The sequence below is a fragment of the Calypte anna genome, chromosome 6 (assembly GCF_003957555.1).
Source record: "Calypte anna isolate BGI_N300 chromosome 6, bCalAnn1_v1.p, whole genome shotgun sequence".
Taxonomy (NCBI): domain Eukaryota; kingdom Metazoa; phylum Chordata; class Aves; order Apodiformes; family Trochilidae; genus Calypte; species Calypte anna.
In genome coordinates this window covers 9,051,739-9,074,422 of record NC_044252.1, presented here as the reverse complement: position 1 = coordinate 9,074,422, position 22,684 = coordinate 9,051,739, and the positions used below count along the sequence as shown (strand labels likewise).

Genomic DNA, 22,684 nt, shown 5'->3' with positions numbered 1-22,684 from the left:
TTCTAACACATATGCAAGTACATTTAAAATAATTATTTATTTTAATTAACTTTCCATTTTGACTAGGCTTCCTTTTTTTTTTGTTCAAGTAACTTTGCAACATCAATGGCCTGATTTCAAACCATTATTTATATATACATATTTATATATAGATATCTATATATACCATATATATATATATACCATTTCAAACCATTATTTATATAGCATGATATGCAATACTGCATAATCCTGCATGAATGTTTTTTACTTTTTCAGTTTTAAAATAAGCTTACTTTACAGGTGCTGGTAATTTAAATGCCCAGTAATGTCACAAAACATTCATATTAAAATATTCACTGATATAAACACATTTGGGGGCTTTTTGTGTGTTTGTTTTGGGGTTTTTTTGTTTGTTTGCTTGGGGTTCTTTTAATATGAGATTGTAAGAAATTATCAACCTGATTTATTTTGTTTACGTTTCAGGCTGCCAATTGAGGAGACAAATTCATTATGAGCTGTGGGTCCAAGCCCATTATGATCTCTCCAGTTGTCAGATTCACTGCCACTTCCCAGGTGCTCCCGACTGTTGGACCGAGAGAGAGAGATTGATGAGCCCTGTAAATAAAAAAAGAAAATTTGGGCAGAAAAAAAGAAGTTTCTTTGTGACTCACATGTTTTCTTTGAAGCAGCTCAGTTAAACAAAATAGCTTTGAAAGCTTGCAAACATTCTTCTGGCTGTCGAGCAGTTGTTTAATAATTACAAAACAGACAGAAAACCAGCAAGTGTGCTTAACACATACGAAGCCTACAGATTTTAAACAGAAGTTATTTAAAGGCTGTGTTTCAAAAAAAATTGCTTAGTATTTCTTAGTTGGTTTCCAAAGAGTTCTGTGGTATCAAATTCCCACACAAACACTAGGCAAAGCAGCCTACTGATTGTAATTCTTCACAGGGATGAGAACACAACAGAACATCTGTCTGAAGACAAGGGGATCAAGTACACAATACTTGACCACAATACATTATACAAAACAGCAATTTTGCAATGGTTTATGAATTTGTTTTAAAAATAGATTTTCACATTCCTCTAAAACACTAATTATCAACTCTCATCACTATAGGTCACAATGTTTCAAAGTAAGGCATTTATTTCCTGAATGCAGATGTTAACTATAGAATTGGGTGGGAATGTACCCCCCCAAAAAGTTGGTTGTTATTGACACCACACACTTACATGAGTTAAAAATTGAGGAACCAAACAAGCAATTCAATTCTATACATGTGCACTAAATCCCAATTCAAAAGTACAACTTAGGAAGCAGCAATCTTTTCTACTGGCCAGGAGAGCTGACACCACTGAAGAAAAATAGGCAAAAAGCTCCTATCACTGGCAAGATTGGGATGGTGTGAGCTATGGTTTGTATGACCCAGCAAATGAAGAAAGGCTGGAACTGACTACAAGTCTTACAGAAAAGCAAGAAGAGACAGGGATTCCTCATTATGTCAGAAGATAGTGATGGCTAAGAGTTGGGAAGTAAAATCATATCACCCAATGTTTCTGGAAAATTCAATGCACAGTAAAATATCACACAGGTGATGAAATCTGTTTTGTGAGCTTATTTTACAAATTAACTTCCCAGACTTTAGGCTACACCTGACCCTCATCAAGCTTGTGGCCTGGACATGGGCAGGCTTCTAGTAACTCCTAGTTACTATGTTCTTGGTTAGAATGGTAACACCTGCTTAGAGCTTTTAGCAGTGCATCACAGGGTGAAAATACCACCCCAGCTCAATCAGAAAACTATTTAAAAGTAAAGTATTAAAAAAAAAAAAAGAAAAGAAATTCACCAATTTCTGCTGTAGCTTTTTCTCTTCCCCAATTTACCATAACAAACTCACTACATCGAGTCAAACATGTAGCTGAACGACACAAAATGCTCACCTGTCAAGTGGAGGCCTATTTTTACCATGGTTGAATCTCTTTTACTTTAAAAGACAGGTGTAACCTAGAGAAAAGCTGTATGCTGTCCTAGTCCTGGAGAAATGTACTATTTACATTTTAAATAAGTAGAAAACACTTCTTTATATAAATCAATAGGTGTCTCTGTGGAAGTTGGGAAAGATTACAACAAGGAAACACAATAAAAAGCAATGTCAGGACACCTTTGAAAAGAAAGGAACACACGTTCCCTGCAAGATTCCCATGGTGGATCTCCAAAGAGACTTGCTGAATCCTATGGCTGCCTTCTACCTAGGAAATTTGAGCCCAGTGAATAGTGCAAATACAGAAAGCTCTTCCAGTCTGACAGCTTTCCAACAGGTGACCTGCAGCCATTTCTTGTTCTAATATTCTGCTTCACTGTGCAGTGATGCACATTATGTAGTTTATCTACCATATCCATATTGTTTTAATTAAGAAGTTAGATATTTCTCAAGAGAAACAACCATATAATTCACTAGAAATAAATATTTCCATTACAGTATAGTGGTTCTGTTTTGTACCTCATATGTAGTTGTCATAGATGGCTTGTACGATACATGATTTGCTCTTCTTAGTTCTTTGATAGTTTCTGCAGGCATAGATTTAGAGAACCCCAAACCACTCCATGTATTTGTTGGAGTTCTCACTTCTGTTACAACTGGCTTCTTTAACATAGCTGAAAAAAGAAACAAATTAGAAAACTCAACATTATTAAAGAGGTGACAACCCTCAAGTCATGTAAGCTCATAGACTGCAACCCACCAAATGGTAATTTCTATACACTACCACTTGCTACATAGCTTGAATTCTACTCCTCAAGGCAATTTAATCTGTCAGAAAATGGTAAAACCCCACAGGGCTGCTAGGAAGCCAAAAGAATATCTGTTTCAAAGAGGGCTTTCTGGTCTTTTTTTTTTTGGTGTGTGGGTATTAGATTTATTTTTAAATAAGGTCAAATATATAGTTAAGTTCCTTATCAATTTGGCAACCTAATTTATCCCTGAAATAAGGAACTTTGTCAATATGACAAACATCTTAAAGTTTAATTTGAACGCAAATAAAAGTCTGTATTACTGCTGTGAGGTGTCCAAAAACAACAAGGATCATTTGCATACGGATATACTCAAAGAGACAGCATCCTATCTGCAAGTTGTTTATACTGTATTTTATATTATGTTGGTATTCAGAAATTTATGGAAAACAATATACAAATGTTTCCATATCAGCTTTAGATTTGATATAAGAAATCAAATTACTAAACTGAAACTTCATAAAATTCTATCAGCTGCATACTACCAAACTTTTCAGAAAATCACTGCTTATCCACATACCTTTGGTTGCTAGTAGCTTCTTCTGTTCATAGTCAAATGCCTAAAAATTAAACATGAAGATAGCTTAATTGCCATTCTGACAAAATGCCATTCTAGTACTTAGCTCTTTGTAAAACCAAAGGTTTTGAAAGTGGCCAGTGAATACAACTGAGAAAAACTTGAAGTACTGCAAAATAATTTGACAGTGCTCCAGTCAGAGCCTTACTTGCTGAAAGCATCACTTAAACATAGGTAACAAAGATGAAGTAAATACACAATATCCATTTGAGTGAGGCTGCAGCAGTTTTTACTGTTTAGGCAAGATTTTACTTTGCTGTTATTTTTTAACAAGATATTTTTTAGCACAGTTTCTCTTCCTTAATCACCTGTTCCTAGAATTGAAAACATTCCTCAAATGTGCAAAAAGAATCCATATCATCTTAGACAGCAAATCTAGGCACCACAGTTAATTTTAATAAACTTTCAAGTGCAGTTTTTCTCCATGTACTCCTTTTCTGAAAGGAAAAGAACTCCAGTTCTCAGAGAATTAAAAAGCTTTCTATTGACACTACCTACAGCAATTGAAGATTGGAAGTATAGACACCCCTGGTTCAATAAGTTGCACTTCTCTGAATTACAGAATAGTAAGTCTAAACAGACATAAAACTACAGAAACTCAGCACTTAGCCTGAAGTGTTGAATTCACTACTTAAAACAGCTAGAGCTCTGGTAAAGGACAAGGGCTGCAGAACACTAACCCTAATCTTGTTCCACTACTCCATGCAGTCTGTTTATGCCCACTCTGATAGATATATACTGAAAACTACTCCATTACCACTGCCTGACAGTCAAAGGTCTCCCTTTCTTAGAGGAGATTTTCAGTAACATGGAAGTTTATAGTACAGTACTAGCCTGTAGTTAATCAAGTAGGAACAGTACAAGAAAAAAAAAACCAAAGGCATATATGTACAGATCCATATTTGTAAAGCAAAACCAGTGTAATCACCCCAGTAAATCTCCTTGGATATGAAACTGAAGCTACAGAGGTAATATTTTTTTTAACACTGCTTATGAAAAGTTGTGTTTTGTATATATAATTCTCTCTTCTCAAAGCAGAAGCATAGGATTTATACACACAAATTATGCCTGTGTAGACTAAGATAGTAATGAAATTTCTGTTCTGAAATTTTTCTTATTTAACAGAAGCATAGGGGCTCTTCTACCTTCAAGAGTTTAGTTTCCAGTGCTCTCTTAAGCTTAAAGAATTACTGATTTGCTGGGAAAGGCTTTTACTGACTTGGTAATGGCAACAGTCACCTTTGCATTCCATGGTAGTTTCACTTAGCAGTTATCAAGTTTTGCACTAGATTTGGGCTGATTCAAGGCAGCATACCTGCATATTTACATAGGATGCCTGTGGAGCCAGACGTGCTCTTTCAGAGTTCTGCTGGGCAGCTGCTGCTCGCTCTGCTGCCCTCTCACTTCCAGGAGCCTTTTTATCAGCCATGGGACTTTCAGAAGCACTTAAATCTGCATCTGAGAGCAGCCTCTCTGTGGTGCTGTGGGAGCAAAGTCAGTGTTAACTCCAGACTTTTTCACAAGCAGTGGCAAATCAATGCAATTTTAAGAACTGAACTCTACCCTAAGGACTTTGGCAGCAGAAGTCAAGAAATGCCAATACACAAACATCTCACCACTTTTAGCAATTTTTCCAAAGTCTCAGATTACCTATTTCCCTGTCACTGAAACAAATAATGTATTGCTGCTTCCAATATCACCAAGCATGAGGCATGCTTTATAGATTTAGAGGTGATCTGCCTTTTATCTGGATTTATCACATGCAATGCCTACTAAGTGTTACTTCATCCCATTTAGCTTTGCTGAGGACAGTTCAGCAGTTCAACCAGATGCTTGGCTAGAGAGAGATGCATAATAGAGACAAAAAATAGAGACCCAAAAAACATGGGTCCTGCTCTCTTTTAAAGCTTTCAAAGTAATTGCAATACTACTTGCCAAAGAACCTCTTCAAGTAATCTTTTATTTCTAAACATCAGCCATGTTATGGCTGGTTATGTTATTACTTCGTGAGAGTGTAAACTATTCCTTCAAAGCAAAATATCATGTATTAGATGCTATAGACTACCCCAGAAGAATGCCCTAAGGAAACTGTGAACAATAAATCTTAAATGAAAAGAGCAAGATGTACAAGCAACTGAATGACACACAAACAACCTAGCAGTAATCGTCAGATTTCTAAGCCATGAGAGCAGAATTAATGAAATATATGTAACAGTCCAAATAAACAAGGTAAAAGAAAATATGCATCTCTAAAGAGTGATGATAAACAATTTCCAAAATGAATAGTGAAAACATTACTTAAAGCAGATTGGAAAAAGCATTCTGTTAAGCAGAAAACCTGTGTTGCCAAGACACATCATGACTCAAAAGAGCCTTTGCCACTGCTGGCTCATTAAAGGAAAAAAAGAAAAACAAACAAAAAAATAATTGGGACAAGTGTTTGAGAACATTTTGTTATGGCCTGAATATCAAGTTTCTAAGAAAAAAAACAGTCTCAGATACACACAAAAAGAAAATGGCTGTCAGGTAGGAATTGTTCTCAAAGCAGTCAGTTAAAAAAAAAAGAAATTATAAACCAATGTATCCTTCAGAAGTAGCTAATGAAAGCTCATCTGAAAAACAAAACAAAACAAAAACAACAAACCACCACTGTCTTGTGGGAGAGGAAAGGGATTTATTTTTTTCAAACCAGAGAAAAACACTTAGCATACACAAAAAGCATTCAAAGTTCCCTACTATCAGGCAAATTGGGGCATATTTTTTAATACTCAACATGATTAAAAATCAAGGCAAATTTAAATTGGTTATTTGAGCATCTTATTACTGAGCCACCCCTTCTACCTACAAAACCACGTTAAGTATTTTTGCATGGCAAAGATTCCCTTAACCTATATTTGTATCTTTAACTTACTGTAGGTGAGAATTTTTGGTGCCTTGCAGTAATTCAACTGTTTGCCTCTTAGCACAGGCCTGTTTGGAAGAGCTCATCATCTGCTTCAGATCACTGGTACTTGCTGAATGGGATGGACTTCTGGGCATGCCCACTTCAACAAAAGCATCATTGCAACCTACGAAACCAATGATAAGAACAGTTAAACAAAAACCCCCTTATGTTCTAGGGAACTTGCTGAAGGGAATGACACCTACAGAACAAAATACTCCTTACAGAACATTGCAGTTTCAAGGACTAGCAAAACTCAGTCAAGCTTAGAAATCAGGAATATAAGTTCATAAGCACAAAAAAGTTGTTTGTATTCACATAAATCATAGGCATACCATGTATTTGTCACAAAAAAAATGCAAATAAATTTTTTGCCAGCATCATTTAGGTTTCCTCTACACACAATTTTCTCCAGTAACTTGCTCAAAGGCATTAATTCTTTCCTTTCAGTAAAAAGCAGAAATACATATTTTAAAGCAGTAAAGGTTGTTTTAGGCAATGAAGTTAAGCTGCTGTAAACCATACTAAAATTTTCATAGGTTATTTCTCTCTGCTCTTAGGAAGTTAAGAAAATGTTGAAAGCACATTTATGTTGACTTCAGGTCTTTCTATCAACAGCCCAGCTCAGATACTACGAGGTTGATTTACTTTGTCAAAGAATCTGTGAGACCCAGAAATGGGTCCTTCAACATGGCTGCAAAACCAATGTATAAGCAATCCATTTACATTTTCGTTTCATGAAATGTACACAGACTGAACAAACACTACCAGACAAAAGAATAAAATGTCAAAATCTTACCTTCTGGACTATTTGACTTGGCAGCTACTTGTTCTGAGGCACCATGAGTACTTGTTTGTCTAACAGGATCACTGTGGTTTGTGCTCAACACATTTTCTCCTAGTGATGTGGCAGACAGTGCAGAATACTTGATATTTGAGGTCTGAAATAATTGTCAAAAAGCACTGAAGTGATTGTTATGCTTAAGGAAATATTGAAAGAATTTCTCCTTGCTACCTGTGCAGTACAAGAATTCCATACCCAATACAGAAGAACAATATACTTCAGTGTTTTATATCTCAGTCTTTAAGTCATATTTTGAAGACACTACTGTTCTATTTCTAAACTTAGCAGTTTTCAGAACCTCTTAATATAGCTACTTTTCTCATTCAGCTTTTCTTAGTAGAGATCAACTAAAAATAGATCTGATTCTCCAGAGATATCACTACTTACCTTTACATGACCATTTAAAGAAGGTGAGCCCTTTTTACTCTCTGCCTGCATGCTATTAATGTGGACTTCAACAGGAGTCAAGCCTGGGGGTGGAGATGGAGTGTTTTGACCATAATTAGGTACCCCAGACAGCAGAATACTAGTTAAGGTTGCTTGGGCAGTAGATGGTATCATTAGATGTGGAATAGCAGAAAAACCTGTAACAAAATTGTCACATTTTGTTTCATTTGCTCATTTAACTTCCTCAGGCATTATAGTACCTTAGATAAATCTCTATATAGCGTTGATACATCACTAAAGTTTTCATTCAAATTGGTTGTCAAACTAGTAATGCTTTTTCTTCCCCTTACTCTGTAGATTAACATAGTTTCTCATATAAAACAGATCACAGAATTAGTGATAGGAAAGGACCTTGAGAGATCATCTAGTCCATCTCTCCCACAAAAGCAGGATCACCTAGAGCAAAACATTACATGTGACATAATTCTGTATTAGAACTTTCAATTTGGACAATTTTTAAGCAGTGTTAAGATAAACTTAGGAATTATTAAGGCTCTACATAATGAAAAATTCTGGACTTTTCATTTGTCATTCCAACAACTTACTGTTGCACAACTAATTTATTTACTTTTATCTTCTACAAACCTGTGGCATTTGTGTTAGCAAGAGATGTTGCCCATAACGTGGGACTAGGTGTGCCTGAACTTGGACTCTGTAAGGGACTCACAGAGCTATTAAGGGCATTCAACAGGGAGTTTGGAGCAGTTGAGGTGTTGACTGACAGGGCTGTCGGACCTAAAAGGCCTGCAAAAAATACATTAGTGAATATTTAGTTAAGATGTACAGAAAAACATTTTTACACAAGTGCCAATTAAAACCAAACAAAATCCCATTAAATTGCACCAGCACATATTCTACAGAAAAAATTAGCACTAATCCTACTATAATTTTGGCAGAGAATACATCAAGAATAAACATTCTTAAATTGGGAACTATATGTCAAAGAAGAGTTGTAGCATCTCTTATGCCTTTCTACTGGACTATTGCCAGAACCAGTCTTCACTGTCTGCTTCTCAACCCCACCATCCCTTTTGGATCCCCCCCTTCATTGCTTCCATAATTATTTTTTTTTTCAAAGCAGCATCACAGAGAATAGGAAAGGAATTGCACTTCATAACCTTTTATTTCAGAAAATAATCTCAGAAGCTCATATGAATGAACCACCAGTTCTACACCAAGAACTACTAATTTCATTTTTGCACCTTCAACCCTGACCACAAATCATCCCCCAAATGCATTTATTCCCAAGGCATTCCCTTCAATCAGCTCTTCATGTAAGACCATTTACAAGGCAGCTTGGCACTACACTCTGAAGAGGTAACAACACAACCCCAAAGGGCAGACATGACATGAAAGGTAACAAAAGCAGCACTAAAAACCACAGTCAAATGGCACAAACACTTGCACCTGTGTCACCCCAATGAAAGCATCTGACATGGAACTACCCAGCACTCTTGGGAGGCAGGTGGAAGGAAGCATGGTGGCTACACGAGAACAAGAATTTCAGTAAGCAGCATCAAGATTTGTCTCTAAGTTATTCTGTGACTGCTTGGTTACCTATTTGGTTCTGGTAATAGAATATCTGTAGAGCTGGAAAATAGTGATTCCAGTTTGGACTATGTGTTCCTTCTATAAAATTGCATTAGGATAGGAAGCTTACCCATTTCTGTCTTATATTTTCTACTGATAAGTAAGGTCTAAACTAGTAGCATAGGCATGTCTCAAACACTGAGATCCAGCCAGAACTGAATGTGGCATTAGCATTCATGGTACTGTTGACAGGTTTAAAGTACTTAACCACATTCAGGACAGCCTGAGACATCACAATATTACCAAAGAAATATCTTCTTTAAGAAATACTCCAATAAGTTTTAAAAGCAACATCCTATTTCACATGTACTTCCCTCCCTTTCCCTTTCAGTTGAGTGGTTTCTGAGTTTCTGGAGGGTTTTCTTCAGAGATGAGTCACACAGCTGATTATGAAAGCCTTGGAGGAAGTTTTATAACAAGAAGCCCTTGAAAGGCCAGATGCTTTTGGTATTCTCTCATACTATAACATGATTCCTCATGCAAAACACACACATCTGGTCGTCAGGTTTTGTAAGTGAATCAAGTTTCAAATAAATATAGATGTATTAAAAAATATAAAGATACACATAGAATAGAATGCATACCAAGCCCAGTGAGTCCTAGTCCTGCTGAGGACAATATATCCAAACCTGGACAAGACAAACCAACAGGGCACGAGACAGTAGAGGTATTTGATGCTATAGTGACTCCACTACTTTCAAGTCCCAAGAGACATTTCCGTGCCTCATACATATTTAAGGCATTTCGTTCAACACTTTTTACAATCACAGACTGTAGGGGGAAAAAAAGGAAAATCAATGAGTAATAGGACTATGTTATACAGATCTGCAACACACACAACTCTTAGTATTATTATTAGTATTTTGTAATTATTTTTCTTGTGGTTCTTTTTAACATCTGGTGTTGAATAGAGACTTTTCTAATAGTCAGATTACTTGAGTTTTTTGTCTTGTTTCTTTTTTTGTTTATTTCTGATTGATAAAGAACCACTGCTGTTACGTGACAGGAGCTGCAATTTAAGATTAATTTCTTTAAAAACAATTCAGGAGTAGTTTTGTTCAGATAAAATCCGTCTCCTCATAGTTTATTTCTTTTATCTGTACCTTCCCTACAAAAGCTAGTGCCTGTATTCTCAAACATTTAATGAAAATGTCAAGTTACCATAGAGCTCTTGTAACATTTAAATTGATATTTCAAGCAGAAAATATATATGCCTTCTACAAGTTTATGATCCATTAAGTTAGGGAGGAGGAGCAGATATGTCAACTCATCAGCTCTGAAAAGTTGTCACGAAAGCCTAAACAGAATACATTAGCTTTTCACCAACCTTGCTTGGCTGCTTTGGCTTCGGCTTAATGCTTATGAAGACATCTAACTGCTCCATAAGCTGCGTTATAAACTGTGGTTCTACTTCAATTTCTTCCTTCATATCAAACATAAGCACGAGAGGAAGGCAACCCTGAAAAGACAGGATGCAAACATTTATAAAACTTACAACCTACCTATGAAAATGTAACCAATAAACTAACACAGGTACATCCCGATACATTAAATTTAGTAAAAATAGCAAGGATGAAATTTTAAGTAGAGGCACTTGTACAGAAGAATACAGGTGTATCTTTCTACCCCAGGATTCTGAACAAGCAGTTTGGTGGTATAAGGGTGAAATGATTTGTTAAATATTTGGCCTTCCAGTCAGCACGTCCAGTCAGCACCCTACATTAGCTATTTATACAGACATAGTGGTGTCTGAAGGATTCAAATTCAGAAACCACTACTGCCTATTAAATCACAACAAAATACTGGCAGGAACTCACAGCAGGACTCTCACATACCCATGGCTCATGTTAAACTATGTTTGAGATAAGGAAATGCCATTTCCTAAAGCTAGATAAATGTTTTCCAGTGTTAAAGGCATCTATATGACCCCTTCCAGCCCCTAACTTTGTGTTTCTGGGATCTCTGAAGCACTTAAAAGTAGTACTGTAAAAAAAAGCCAACCCCCCCCAAAATTCTCTACAGTCCTCATCACTATATGCAAAACTAACAAAAAAATCTTGGTATTTTTTAGCAGTGATCAAAATACAGATGAAACCAAAATGTTTGGAATGAGGGGAAGACATAAAACAAGAACATTTAAAATAAGACTCCAAATCCCTCACATAGATAAGTATTTAATTTTAAATAACTAAGTATTCTTCCTTTTACAATGTGCCCTCATCACTACTACTAGTTTTTGCTTATTTACCAGGTTGAATATATTCCTGAAAGCAATATGCTGATGATTGGAAACCAAGACTTCCAATGCTTATCAGAAATAAGGGATATCCACACTTTATACACCAGAGAATTCATAGCCTTCTCAAAGATATCAGTTACTGGATGATACTAAAGTTCAGACATACTGCTAAGGTCATTTTAATGCTTTACTTTACGTAAAGCATTAATTCATGTACAATGCATACTGCAAGGTGTCTATGCACTGCTTCACATTTTGTGTTGATATTGTAAACTCTGCCTCTATTTTAATCTTTTAGGAGAATTACAGATCCTGGCAACCTTGCTTTTAAAATTTGCTTTCATCCACAAAATTGGAAGCAACAGTTTCAGGACGCGAGTCAAAACATACCAGGTCTCCTGGTCAGTACTGTTCTTAAAGGGTGATAACAGAGGTTGTAACTTGGGATATGAAGTTGTACCAATGTGTTTGGAATGATTAAAACAAATTTCAATATTTAAAAAAAATGGCTCTAGCATAATTTTAAGCTTTGAGAGTAAATGCATGCTTTGATGTTCATACAATAGCTTGTTTGCCTTTCCTTTGACTTCATGAACCTCTAGAAAAATACTACTAAAACTTCACCAAGAAAATACAGTGAATAAGGCTCTCTCTAATATCCTGATTATATCCTCATTATATCCTCTAATATCCTCATTAATATAACTGTATAAATAGAAAAGCACCATGGTTTTTTTTTTCCACAATACAGCAATGCACAGTGCAATGTCAGAGATGTGGACTTCTGTAATTTACTGGTATCATGATTTACCCTAATATCAGCTTTGAACTGGATTTGAATCCAGGCTTCCCAAGTGTTGATGGCAAATATTCATATATATATAAACACATGTACCAACATTGGTACTACAGTAATGTCTAAAGGCTGCTGTGAAGTTTAAAGACCCATATAGCAAAAACCTGTACAAGCACTAGACCTACTTTTATAAAAGGCCTTATAGAACTGAGGTTATGGTATTGCAAAGAATGTAAGACTGCAGAATAAGTACTTCCTATGGTTCCCCAGTTCCTTGAAGACTCACTTATATAAGAACTAAAAGTCCTGCCAATTCCTCCCAAAAGAAACGTACTTCCCTGATGAACATGGAAAAGGCAGGTTGGCAAAGTGAAACAAGCCAGTCACCACACAAAAAAACCCAAAACGTTAAAAAAACCTGCCTTCTACTTCTACCTAAGCATAGTTACAGTAAATTTAGACTACTTATGCAGCATTTGTATTCTCAAGGTTGTTTCTCAAATCATTATCTCAGAGGATACAAATATGTTGGATAACTACAAACAGGGAGCACTCAACTGAATCAGCTTTTTGCGATATGAGGAGTAATCATTCCTCCTAAAGCCTGATTTGCATTTAATACAATAAATACATAATGAATGAGAATACATCCTACAACCTGGCATTTTTTTCAAGCAAGTTTCAGTTAATGTATTTACCATGAGATATTGCCTGGCAAGACAGACAGACTCAATTGTGCCCTGGAGGTAGACAGTGGATTTCTTCTGTGGGTTATTAGGGTCAGGGAAGTGTATCTGAGCACCAGTCCTCTGCATGATATGTTTGATGTTACTGCCATTCCGACCCATCATAAAGAGATGATGCTGTGCTGCAATGTCTAATTGTGTGCTCACAGGGATTGCAGAGGCCAGGCTCCCAGCCAGGTGTTCTAAAAGCATGGCTGTTCCTTCCTGTGGGGAGGAAATGGAAGAAACTGATGAAACAGTGCTCGCAGGTAAAGAAAATGACATTTCAAACAAACAGTTTCCTTACAAATTCTTTCTGCATTGAAGAACATCCTGTTTTGTCTAAAAACCCAATTGGTTTGCTAAAGGTGGACTAGACACTACTTAGTATTCCCATTTTATGATCAAAATGCAGATTTAACTGCCACCCTAAAATGGTTTGGCCCCAACAGACCTTCTGTGCCCACAAAGAGCAATACAAAAGTGGATGGAGACTTAGTAGGGTAGGTTTGCAAAATTTGTCTTTCAGTCTTGGTATAAGATATGAGGTGTTCTTACTGGCTTGAGATACACCCATCCCCACACCAGTCTGTCCCACCACCAATTGTTAAGAAGTGAACTTTATTTTATTAAAATAAACAGGCTCATGGCAGTTCTTTTACTTGGCTATCAAATTCACATCTCCCAAGCCTGCTTTTGCAAGACTGGTTTTACTGACAGTTAGGGAAACTTTCAAGGTTATATATTAGAGTATGTGTTGAGAAGATCAAAGCATGAGGAATTTCTGGGTATTTTTTTTTGTTTTTTCATTTTGTTTTCTGGTTGTTTTTTTTAAATTTGTTGTTGTTGTTTGTGGGGTTTTTAAATTTTTTTTTTTTTTTTGTAAAATGGGTAGATTCCCACAAATTCCAGAATTGCTGAAAAAACAAAAAGGCACGAGATGAAAAATCATTAAAAACTTAACACAAACAATGGCAAATCCTAAGATTAAAACTATTTTTTATGCATTTTTGCATCTTACTTATACTAATTACATTTCTTTAAAAAAAATCCCAAACCTCAGGCTTCAAAAGTAATGATACAATTGGTACTAATGAGGCAAAATATAACAAATATGGTCCTTAAACTTCTGAATTATGACTACAGCATGCAGAATCTTACTTCAGAAGGCACATTACCTTCACAGCGCTAGTGTTATTTTGGGACCCTCTGACAATGACTGTAGCACCATACATTCGAGAGCGTTGTTTAAAGGAGACTGAAATATTATAGGTCTGAGATATATGCAGAATTGTGGGAGAATTAGGATCTGGGATAGGTTGGAGAATTCCAGCAATAGGCAATTCAAACATGAGTGCCAATGGAAGCAGCTCCTACAACAATAATGAAGAGCAAATATTGAAAACCAAAATCATACTCACTAAAAACTAACAATTTCATAACTGAATCATAAGGTGTTGGTCAGGGATGATTATTATGATTTAATATAACTTCCACCCAGGGTTCATTCATAAAAACATTACATCTTGAAATAGAAAAAGGGAACAAATTTTCCAGGGAAACAAGAGCCTTTTTGCTTTGCTTGGGCTTTTTGTTGAAGGTTTTTGTTTTTCTGGGTTTTGGTTTGTTGTTGTTTGTTAGTTTTTTGGCTTTTGTGTTCCCCCCATTCCCCCCCCAAAAAATTCACAACAAAATTAAACCAAGAAAGCCCCAGAATCTTTTGCAACTACATAGCAACAATAAACCCCAAGCTTCTAAAGGCCATCTGTGCAGGGTAAGTTAAATGCAATTTTAGACACAGTATGTGAAACTTTATATCTTGCTCATGCTGTAGACTTTGTGTTCAAGATCCATCCTGGCCTAGTTAAAAATTTGGCCAGAATGTGAATCCCTGTTTTTACAATACCCTTTGCATTTTAGTCATATGGATATTCACACTATTCCTATATTTCTGCTGTCATATGACAGAGCCAGACAACTCTAGGGTTCTCAAAACTAATTAGTTTTCCTTTCAAGTGTTTCCAAGGGAACACTATACTAAAACAGACTGTTACCCGAATTCTAACTCTTGCAGACTCCACTCCAGCTGGCTGTCCTGCAATAGACACCTGGAAGAGGAAGAATAAAGAAAATATAGCATCACATTTTTAAACAAGGCACTGAAAAAGCTATTCAGATATCTCTGTTCTTTTTAAAAAGAGAAAAAAAATTCAAATCAGTACTTATTTCACACCTGGTGACATTGTAAGGGCTCCCTAAACAGTAGCTGAAAAACTAAAACGAGTTTAAAAAATATCTATAAATATTATAGCATCTTAAGCAACTAGAAAAAAAAACAATGCATGAAATACAGGGTCTGGCTCAAACTATGGAATTCCCACTGTATACATACTCTCAGTTCTCATATTCAACAACAGTAGGTTTTCTTGAAAAGTCTTGAAACTCATCAGCCACTAGGATGCACAAGATGAAATTCTAAACACAGTGATGAAAGACTTGAAAGCATTCCAGTAATATCAGCATTATAAAAGCAGTACAATCCAGGTTCAGTAACTTCTAATAAAGTTGAACTCTTACAATAGGACATTAACATCTGATAGATATCCAAGGTTTTTTTCAACTAAGTTACACCACAAGCCAAAAGCACAAAGAAATTGCTATGCTATAAGGCAGATGTTGAACAAAAAAAATTTTGCTAAAGCAGTGTTTTTCATACTGCTTCTCTATCATTCACACTAAGTTGTTGACCTCTGTATTATCAAAAAAAATTTTAGTGTTAAAAAAGTGAAATTATTCATGAACCATTCCAAATTATTTCCATCTGTTTTTGAAGATCTGCTCATATACAAAGTCCAATGCTTTCCAAAGAGAGTAAATACCAAAAATGGATTTCCCCAAGCATAAATCACTCAGCCCCCCAAAAAAACCTGAAATGGATGAAAGAGGTTTAGAACACACTCTCAGGAATGATGGTATAAATGAGTTAAAATGTTAACCAATACTTACTTGGTTGCTTTTCTCTGCTTGATTATTCCTATTTGAGTCTGGAAAATGGATATGGCATCCTGTTTCCTCCATCACTTTTTTAATATTATTGCCACCTTTACCAATCACATGAGAATGTTCTGTATGTGAAACATCCATCTTCAAGGTTACCCGGTTGCTCTGGAAATCAAGCACCCATGATTAGATTTATTCACATCAGAAACCAAGTATTTTAAAATAGAATCATAGAATCATAGAATTAGCCGGGTTGGAAGGGACCTCAGAGATCATCTAGTCCAACCCTTGACCCACCGGAGCAGTTGCTAGACCATGGCACTGAGTGCCACATCCAGTCTTTTTTTAAATGTCTCCAGGGAAGGAGAATCTACCACCTCACTGGGCAGTCCATTCCATAGCCTGATCACCCTCTCCATGAAGAAATTCTTTCTAATATCTAACCTAAACCTCCCCTGGCACAACTTAAGACTGTGTCCTCTTGTCTTGTTGAAGGTCGTCTGTGAAAAGAGTCCAGTTCCCACCTCGCTACAGCCTCCTTTCAGGTAGTTGTAGACAGCAATGAGGTCTCCCCTGAGCCTCCTCTTCTTCAGGCTGAACAGCCCCAGCTCTCTCAGCCTCTCCTCATAGGGCCTGTGCTCGAGTCCCTTCACCAGCCTGGTTGCCCTCCTTTGGACCTGTTCCAGGACCTCTACATCCTTCTTAAACTGAGGGGCCCAGAACTGGACACAGTAAAGAGTGATGTAAGCTAAAGAACGACACTCAAAATTGTATTTCCCAAGTATTTTTGCAGAGGCTTAATTGTCTTAAATTCTGTTTTTAATATGCATCATAGTCAGATAGTAGATCATCAAAATTTTCTTTTCTATGAGGGAAAACCATGGAAATGAATGCCTCTAAGATACTTACTCAGAAAATGTCTAAGGCTTTTAAAATGTGCCCTAACTTTTATCAACTGTGACTTAAATGTCCTTTGGCCACCCATTCTAATTTATTTGAATTCCAGTTCTTTCAACTGCAGTCACAAACACCTGTCTGGTCTGAAAGAATCACATGAAGAATGTGGCAAATCACAAGGCCATGGTATCTTAAATAGCAGGATTTTTTCCTCCAAACACAATTTTTCTGATAAATTAGTTTTTAAAATACACAAATACTCTGCCTAGGGCTGTTCTTATAAATCTATATTGTTAACAGTCTATTGCAATTCTGTAAATAATTGGTAAAAAAACCTGCACGTATCACTGGTTTGCTCCTTTTGGCAATCTCTTTAGAGTACCAAAATTTGGTGTATAACTCCACAGAAGCTCTATATGCTGACTTAAAAGAGTTGCTTTTGGAACAAAGAAAATCTGATGAATGTATGAAACTTCTGGCCGAATTCTAGACATTTTAGAAACTCCAGCCATAACATTTCAGAGTATAAGGATACAGTAACAGTTAAAAATAGAACTGAATAAATGCTTCTAAAATTGAATTTCAAACCCCAAATTTTAGATTCACTGTATACACTGTTTACAGTGAAGCTGTATTTCCCATTTTAAAGTTAAAAAGCCCTAAAACTAGGTCTGCTTTTAGCCATATAGCTGAAAATACGACTTCTATATCATTCAGATGTGGAAAAAGTGTTTTAAGCAAGTATTTTCTTGTTGAATATTGAAATTAGTGTGAATATACTAAGTATCAACATCCAGAAGGAATATATTAGGGGCTTTGCCTTTGAGTGTCCATAAACACTTTCCTTTTAAATGAGCCTATTTAAAGAGATGAATGTCCCCACCATAAAATTAGTGGTTAAGATGTCATTCTAAGTTCTTTCTTACTTTTGTGTCCAAGACAGACATTATTTTCTCTTTTGCTTCTTTAACATTTTCTTTTTTTCCAGAGACTTTAATATGGGGATCTATAAAAGAAACAAAGGCTTGTAAGAAAATTACAATATAATAAATAACAAAATTTCCTCACTGCTTAAATAAATTTAAATCTATTATTTCTACTTCAGCAATAAGTTGTACCACCAACCTTTGGGGTGCCACTAAAACCCAAACGTACTGTTCCATTCATTCAGCCCTACTATTAGGATTACCAGATGAGTTTATTAAACATCATAACAAACTTAAATAGAAATCTAATGCCAAATGTACATCACAGCATGAAAACATTGTCAGCAATGCAATTGCAAAGGTAGCCATAGTCTCTTTTCAAAAAGATAATAAAAGACAACTAGGTTTTCAACAGCCTTTCTCAAGCTTAACAAACAATATCTAAAAAAACCACCAACCAAACCACCCAGCAAATATTAAACTCAACCCCATATTCAAATTTGCTCTCTTTAATTAGTCTCTAGAACCTTTATGAGGGTGCCTCCACCCAAAGTTTTCTGATTGAAGGATTCAAACAAAATTTAAATTATTAATCATAACTTTGAAGGGTCAAATATATAAATTAAGACTAGCTACTAAGTTATATACCCAGGAGGATCACCAGCTGATGGTAGTTTCTCCCAGTGTAATCTAAAATATTGATTCCACACACATTTCAGTTTACATTATAATTGTCAGATCACTGTCCTTGAACAGTAGGTGGTATGCTGTGTATCAATTACTCAAATAAGTGTGAAAATGACACATTAGATAGTTAAGCAGCTCCATCTGGTGTCCAGAAGCATAAAGTGCCACAGTGCAAAATCACTGTCCACCCATTAAATATATGTTCAATTAAAACAAACAAACAAAAAATCTTCAACTACCACCCACTTTTTAATTAGAAACAAGGATATGCTTTTGCAGGTGATACCTATTTCTCTCTCCCCAGTTCTTGAGTCCTCTGCCCTTTTGCAGTTTAACACTGATTTTTCTCCCGTAATGGATAAACTGTTCTCTTCCCCCAAAATTCTAAACCCTCATTTAGAAAACGAATTGAAATTAATTCATTATACTAGGCAGATACTACACTTAGGGTATATAAAAGTAAATATATATTGTCAATGACAGAACAAACAGCAGTTACACCACATATCTGCCTTTCCTATAATCTCAATGACTGAAATCACTACTAAAGAACTAACAAATAATACTACTTCAGATTGTAAACCTGTTGTATCCAACTGAAAACAAACTGTTTAAGCCCATGCCTTAATACTCTTTTCATTCCAACAATAAAAAACCTCTAGTCTTTACTGCTGGGAAGTACTGAGTACATTCAGCTGGGGATACAGAAACTCTACAGTACCGCAGTATTCACTGCCATGTTTCATGAAAGTCAAAATTGCAGCATTTTGAGTTCTGAGAAAGCAAGAATATTTCCTTTTTAAAAATGTAGTTGCAAAAACACAGTAAGCACATAGAACCTACAGAAGCTACTCATATCTGCTGTGTCAGCCTTTTCACAATGGAGCAAAGCGTAAAAAAACCAAAACAATCTCAAGGGCAACATTTTTTTTTTTTTCACAGTAATCCATGTGGTTCTAATGTGTTTAAAGCTGTGAATAATATTTGACGTGCATGTTGCACGCAGAAATTCCCAGAAGCAGATTCTAGCACACTATGTATGCTCCAAGTGGTCTTTAGAGGTAATCAGGAAAAACACAAAAGCCGACCACCTCCACTTTGGGGTTGTGATTTGCACATATTTGTAAACATTATATTTTGATACAAATTTGAAAAATATCTGAAATAAGCCTGGCATCCTTGTAGTACCAGAGATTACTACCATTCCACAATATTATTTATTTCATAATGGCTGCAAATACATTTTAGAATACCTATTTTTCCCATTTCTCACTCCAGTTGGACTCCTTTTTTTGTTGGTGTTGATACTAACAGCTGCAGCAAAGAAATCCCTACATTTCTACATTTAACCCTGCTTTGTTCATTTCAGAAAATGCAATTACTCACTTTAAAAACAAAAGCAAAGAAGAAGACCAAAAGAAGAAAAAGAATCCACTGCCAATTCTAAAATATACCATAAAAATCTTTCAAAATTGGCTTTAAGTACCATCTCCTTACTTGACTTCTTTTCAATGACACAGTGGTTGGTAATAGATATGAAGCAACTTGGTTTTAAGTTAACAGAATTCTTCCCTTGAGACTGACTCACTCTTTCCTTCAAAGGAACACAATTTAGAAAAGACATCCATATCAAAGCTTTCCATGAGTTACTTGCAACTAAGAGAGTTTGAATTCTTTGAAGGGGCTTTGCAGGAATGGAAAGCACGTTGGAATTATGTACGATTTTCAGGAAAACCAGCAGGTACCCAAATAATACTGAATCAATGAACAAACTGATCGTTTCAGGAATTGCTTAAAAATTCAAAGGGGCAATTAGAATATAAGGTCTGATTTCCCATCTATTATGTATCCTTGCATTTCTTATATGAACCTCTCTATGGAATCAATTAGCTTGATTGCACTGCAATCCTTCTAGAAAATGTGGAGAGTGGAAAATTGTTTGCTCTAATGGTTCCTCAGGTTCAGCCACCTTGATTTGTGACATGGGTTGTACTTGGAGATTAAAGAACCCTTAGTGTTCAAAAGTGTCTTCCAGTGAAGGTCCATATGAACTAAGCAAATCACCTATTAGTACACCAACTCCTTCTGTGCCCAACCCTAAATACTTTCATTTGATCATCTGGTAAGAAAAATAAACCAGAGAAGCTGTTTGGGTTTTTTTTTGTTGTCGTTGTTGTCGTTGTTGTTGTTGGTGGTGGTGGTTGGTTTTCCTTTTTATTTTCTAAGTAAAGGACTTTGTTTCTTTTTTTAAAACACTATACCACAGGCAGATTTATCTGAAGATAATCAAAAGGCAAACTTCTCTTTAACTCCTTAGAAACCCAGTTTGACCTCAAACAACTCTCTAGTAAACAGAGGAAACCTGTCACTAGTGAAACCAGTTCCATTCAGTCACCCAGCAGAATTCAGTTTACCTTCAGTTTCAGCTTTCTGGTTAATATAACTATTTTGTGGAAAAGCCTGAAACTGGGTATTTGAAAATTGTTTTCAGCATTTCTGATTAGGAATGCGTATAAAAGGCCTTTGCATAATAGTACAAAGGAATAATAATAATTAAAACAGTTGACATCAGCTTTCTAAATGTTTTCCGAAGCTGCTATACCCTTTTAATACCCTTTCCAAAAATACAGAGACAAACACATTAAAAATGGTTCCAGACAATTTGTTACTTCTTGGCACCAAAAGCTCAAGGTGTTCAGCACTTCTGTAGGACAAATGATGTATGTTTGATATTTTATTTACATTACACTATGGGCCAAAAAACTATTTGTTCCAAGGATTTACAATTATGTTTTTTTTAATTTAGAAAAAAATTACTTTCTTGCCTTACTACAAGGACAAAAATACTTGTTGGATAAACTGTTACATTTAATACTTGAAATGCCTGCAGGGTGTGGCTGTACCAAGCCAAAATAATTAGCACTCTTAAAAGTCTGAAGAAGAGTGTCATGCCTAAAGGTATAACAGGTGTAATGTACGTATAGTATTGGGAGTACACATATGCATAAATTCACCCTCTAGTATCTGGAGTGATCTGATTGAGCATAGTATCTGCAGAACACCCATTGAACAAGATCAACTGATTCCCACAAAAATGGCTCTTGGTGAGACTAGGGTTGTAACAATGATATTTTTATCCAAAAGACAACTAGATCACTAGATCAGATCACCAAGATGTTATGCCATTCTTTACCCTTGAGAGACACTGATTTTGGTCTCTACTTCTACCGTGGGGAGGGAGGAAAAAGAAAAAATAGGAGAATATTTTTTGTTTGTTTGTTTGTTTGGTCTTCTTTTATTTGGTTGTGTGTTTGTTTTGTTTTAAATGCTTTTGACCCCAACTGGGAGTATATTCCAAATAAAACTAGAGTTACAGCAAGGAGCAGATGCCTACCATGAATTGAGACACAATTGAGATGCTTTACAAACTATTTGCAAACAGAACAATGGTTTCAGAATAATTCTGCAGGCTAAACGCATAAAGACTCTCATGCTCTTAATACAAATGTAGTATCAGAAACTGGAAGAACTTGTCTAATAAGAGCCAACATTAGTATCTTGCAAGATATAAAAATTCTACTGTATAGCAACCCATCTTTCAACTGATTTTGATCGACAGCATATTTTTCCAAAAGAACAGAAGAAACAGATTTAACAGATTCACACCACCACCGTCCCCCCTCCCCTTCTCAAGAATGACAGAATATTTACATACATAAAATAGCTACAGTTACACAACAGAAATTCACAAGTTTTGCCAGATCCTTGCCTTGAAGTGGCCTTTTATTGCTGCTATCAAATTCCTCACTCTATGCAGAGCTTCCACATCCCCAGCTATACCAGCAAGCCTCCAGCTTTTTTCCTAGTACAGTGTACAACATTTCAGTAAACAAAATAAAACTCCTCCAAGCAAGAATGTATTTGTGCCAGTACAAATGCATCTACACTAACTTTTGCTAGGCAAAATAATTAAAATAACTAAGACATTTACCTGTGTATGTCTCTCCTGCAAACAGACATTACGTTTAACTTCCAGGCAAATGCTTCAGATCATAGCCATGCATCCAGCTTCTTTATAGGATGAACTTTTTTTACTTTACTTAAGTTACAGAAATATTGACCAAAAATATCTAGACAATTGGGCAAAACCAGGGCAAATGAGAGTCATCCTTAATAAGCAACTGATTAAGATCTCAATAGCCCATGAATATTACTAAAAATTGAGCTATTCAAGGTAAAAC

General features: G+C 35.9%; 1 protein-coding gene across 3 annotated transcripts in view; it reads right to left on the bottom strand.

Annotated features, from left to right (window-relative positions):
- Positions 1-22,684, bottom strand: part of BICC1 (BicC family RNA binding protein 1) — a 97,279-nt gene that overhangs the window by 6,188 nt on the left and 68,407 nt on the right. For 2 of the 3 annotated variants that reach the window (XM_030453629.1, XM_030453632.1), the window contains exons 4-18: positions 17,757-17,836; positions 15,940-16,098; positions 14,988-15,041; positions 14,112-14,306; positions 12,907-13,158; positions 10,501-10,632; positions 9,758-9,944; positions 8,169-8,327; positions 7,524-7,720; positions 7,092-7,233; positions 6,263-6,419; positions 4,667-4,832; positions 3,295-3,334; positions 2,485-2,639; positions 441-597 (exon numbers count right to left, since the gene is read on the bottom strand). In XM_030453629.1, the coding sequence (XP_030309489.1) occupies positions 441-597; positions 2,485-2,639; positions 3,295-3,334; positions 4,667-4,832; positions 6,263-6,419; positions 7,092-7,233; positions 7,524-7,720; positions 8,169-8,327; positions 9,758-9,944; positions 10,501-10,632; positions 12,907-13,158; positions 14,112-14,306; positions 14,988-15,041; positions 15,940-16,098; positions 17,757-17,836 (2,232 nt within the window). The remainder of the gene's footprint in view (positions 1-440; positions 598-2,484; positions 2,640-3,294; positions 3,335-4,666; positions 4,833-6,262; positions 6,420-7,091; positions 7,234-7,523; positions 7,721-8,168; positions 8,328-9,757; positions 9,945-10,500; positions 10,633-12,906; positions 13,159-14,111; positions 14,307-14,987; positions 15,042-15,939; positions 16,099-17,756; positions 17,837-22,684) is intronic. The other variant, XM_030453630.1, reaches the window with a different exon arrangement.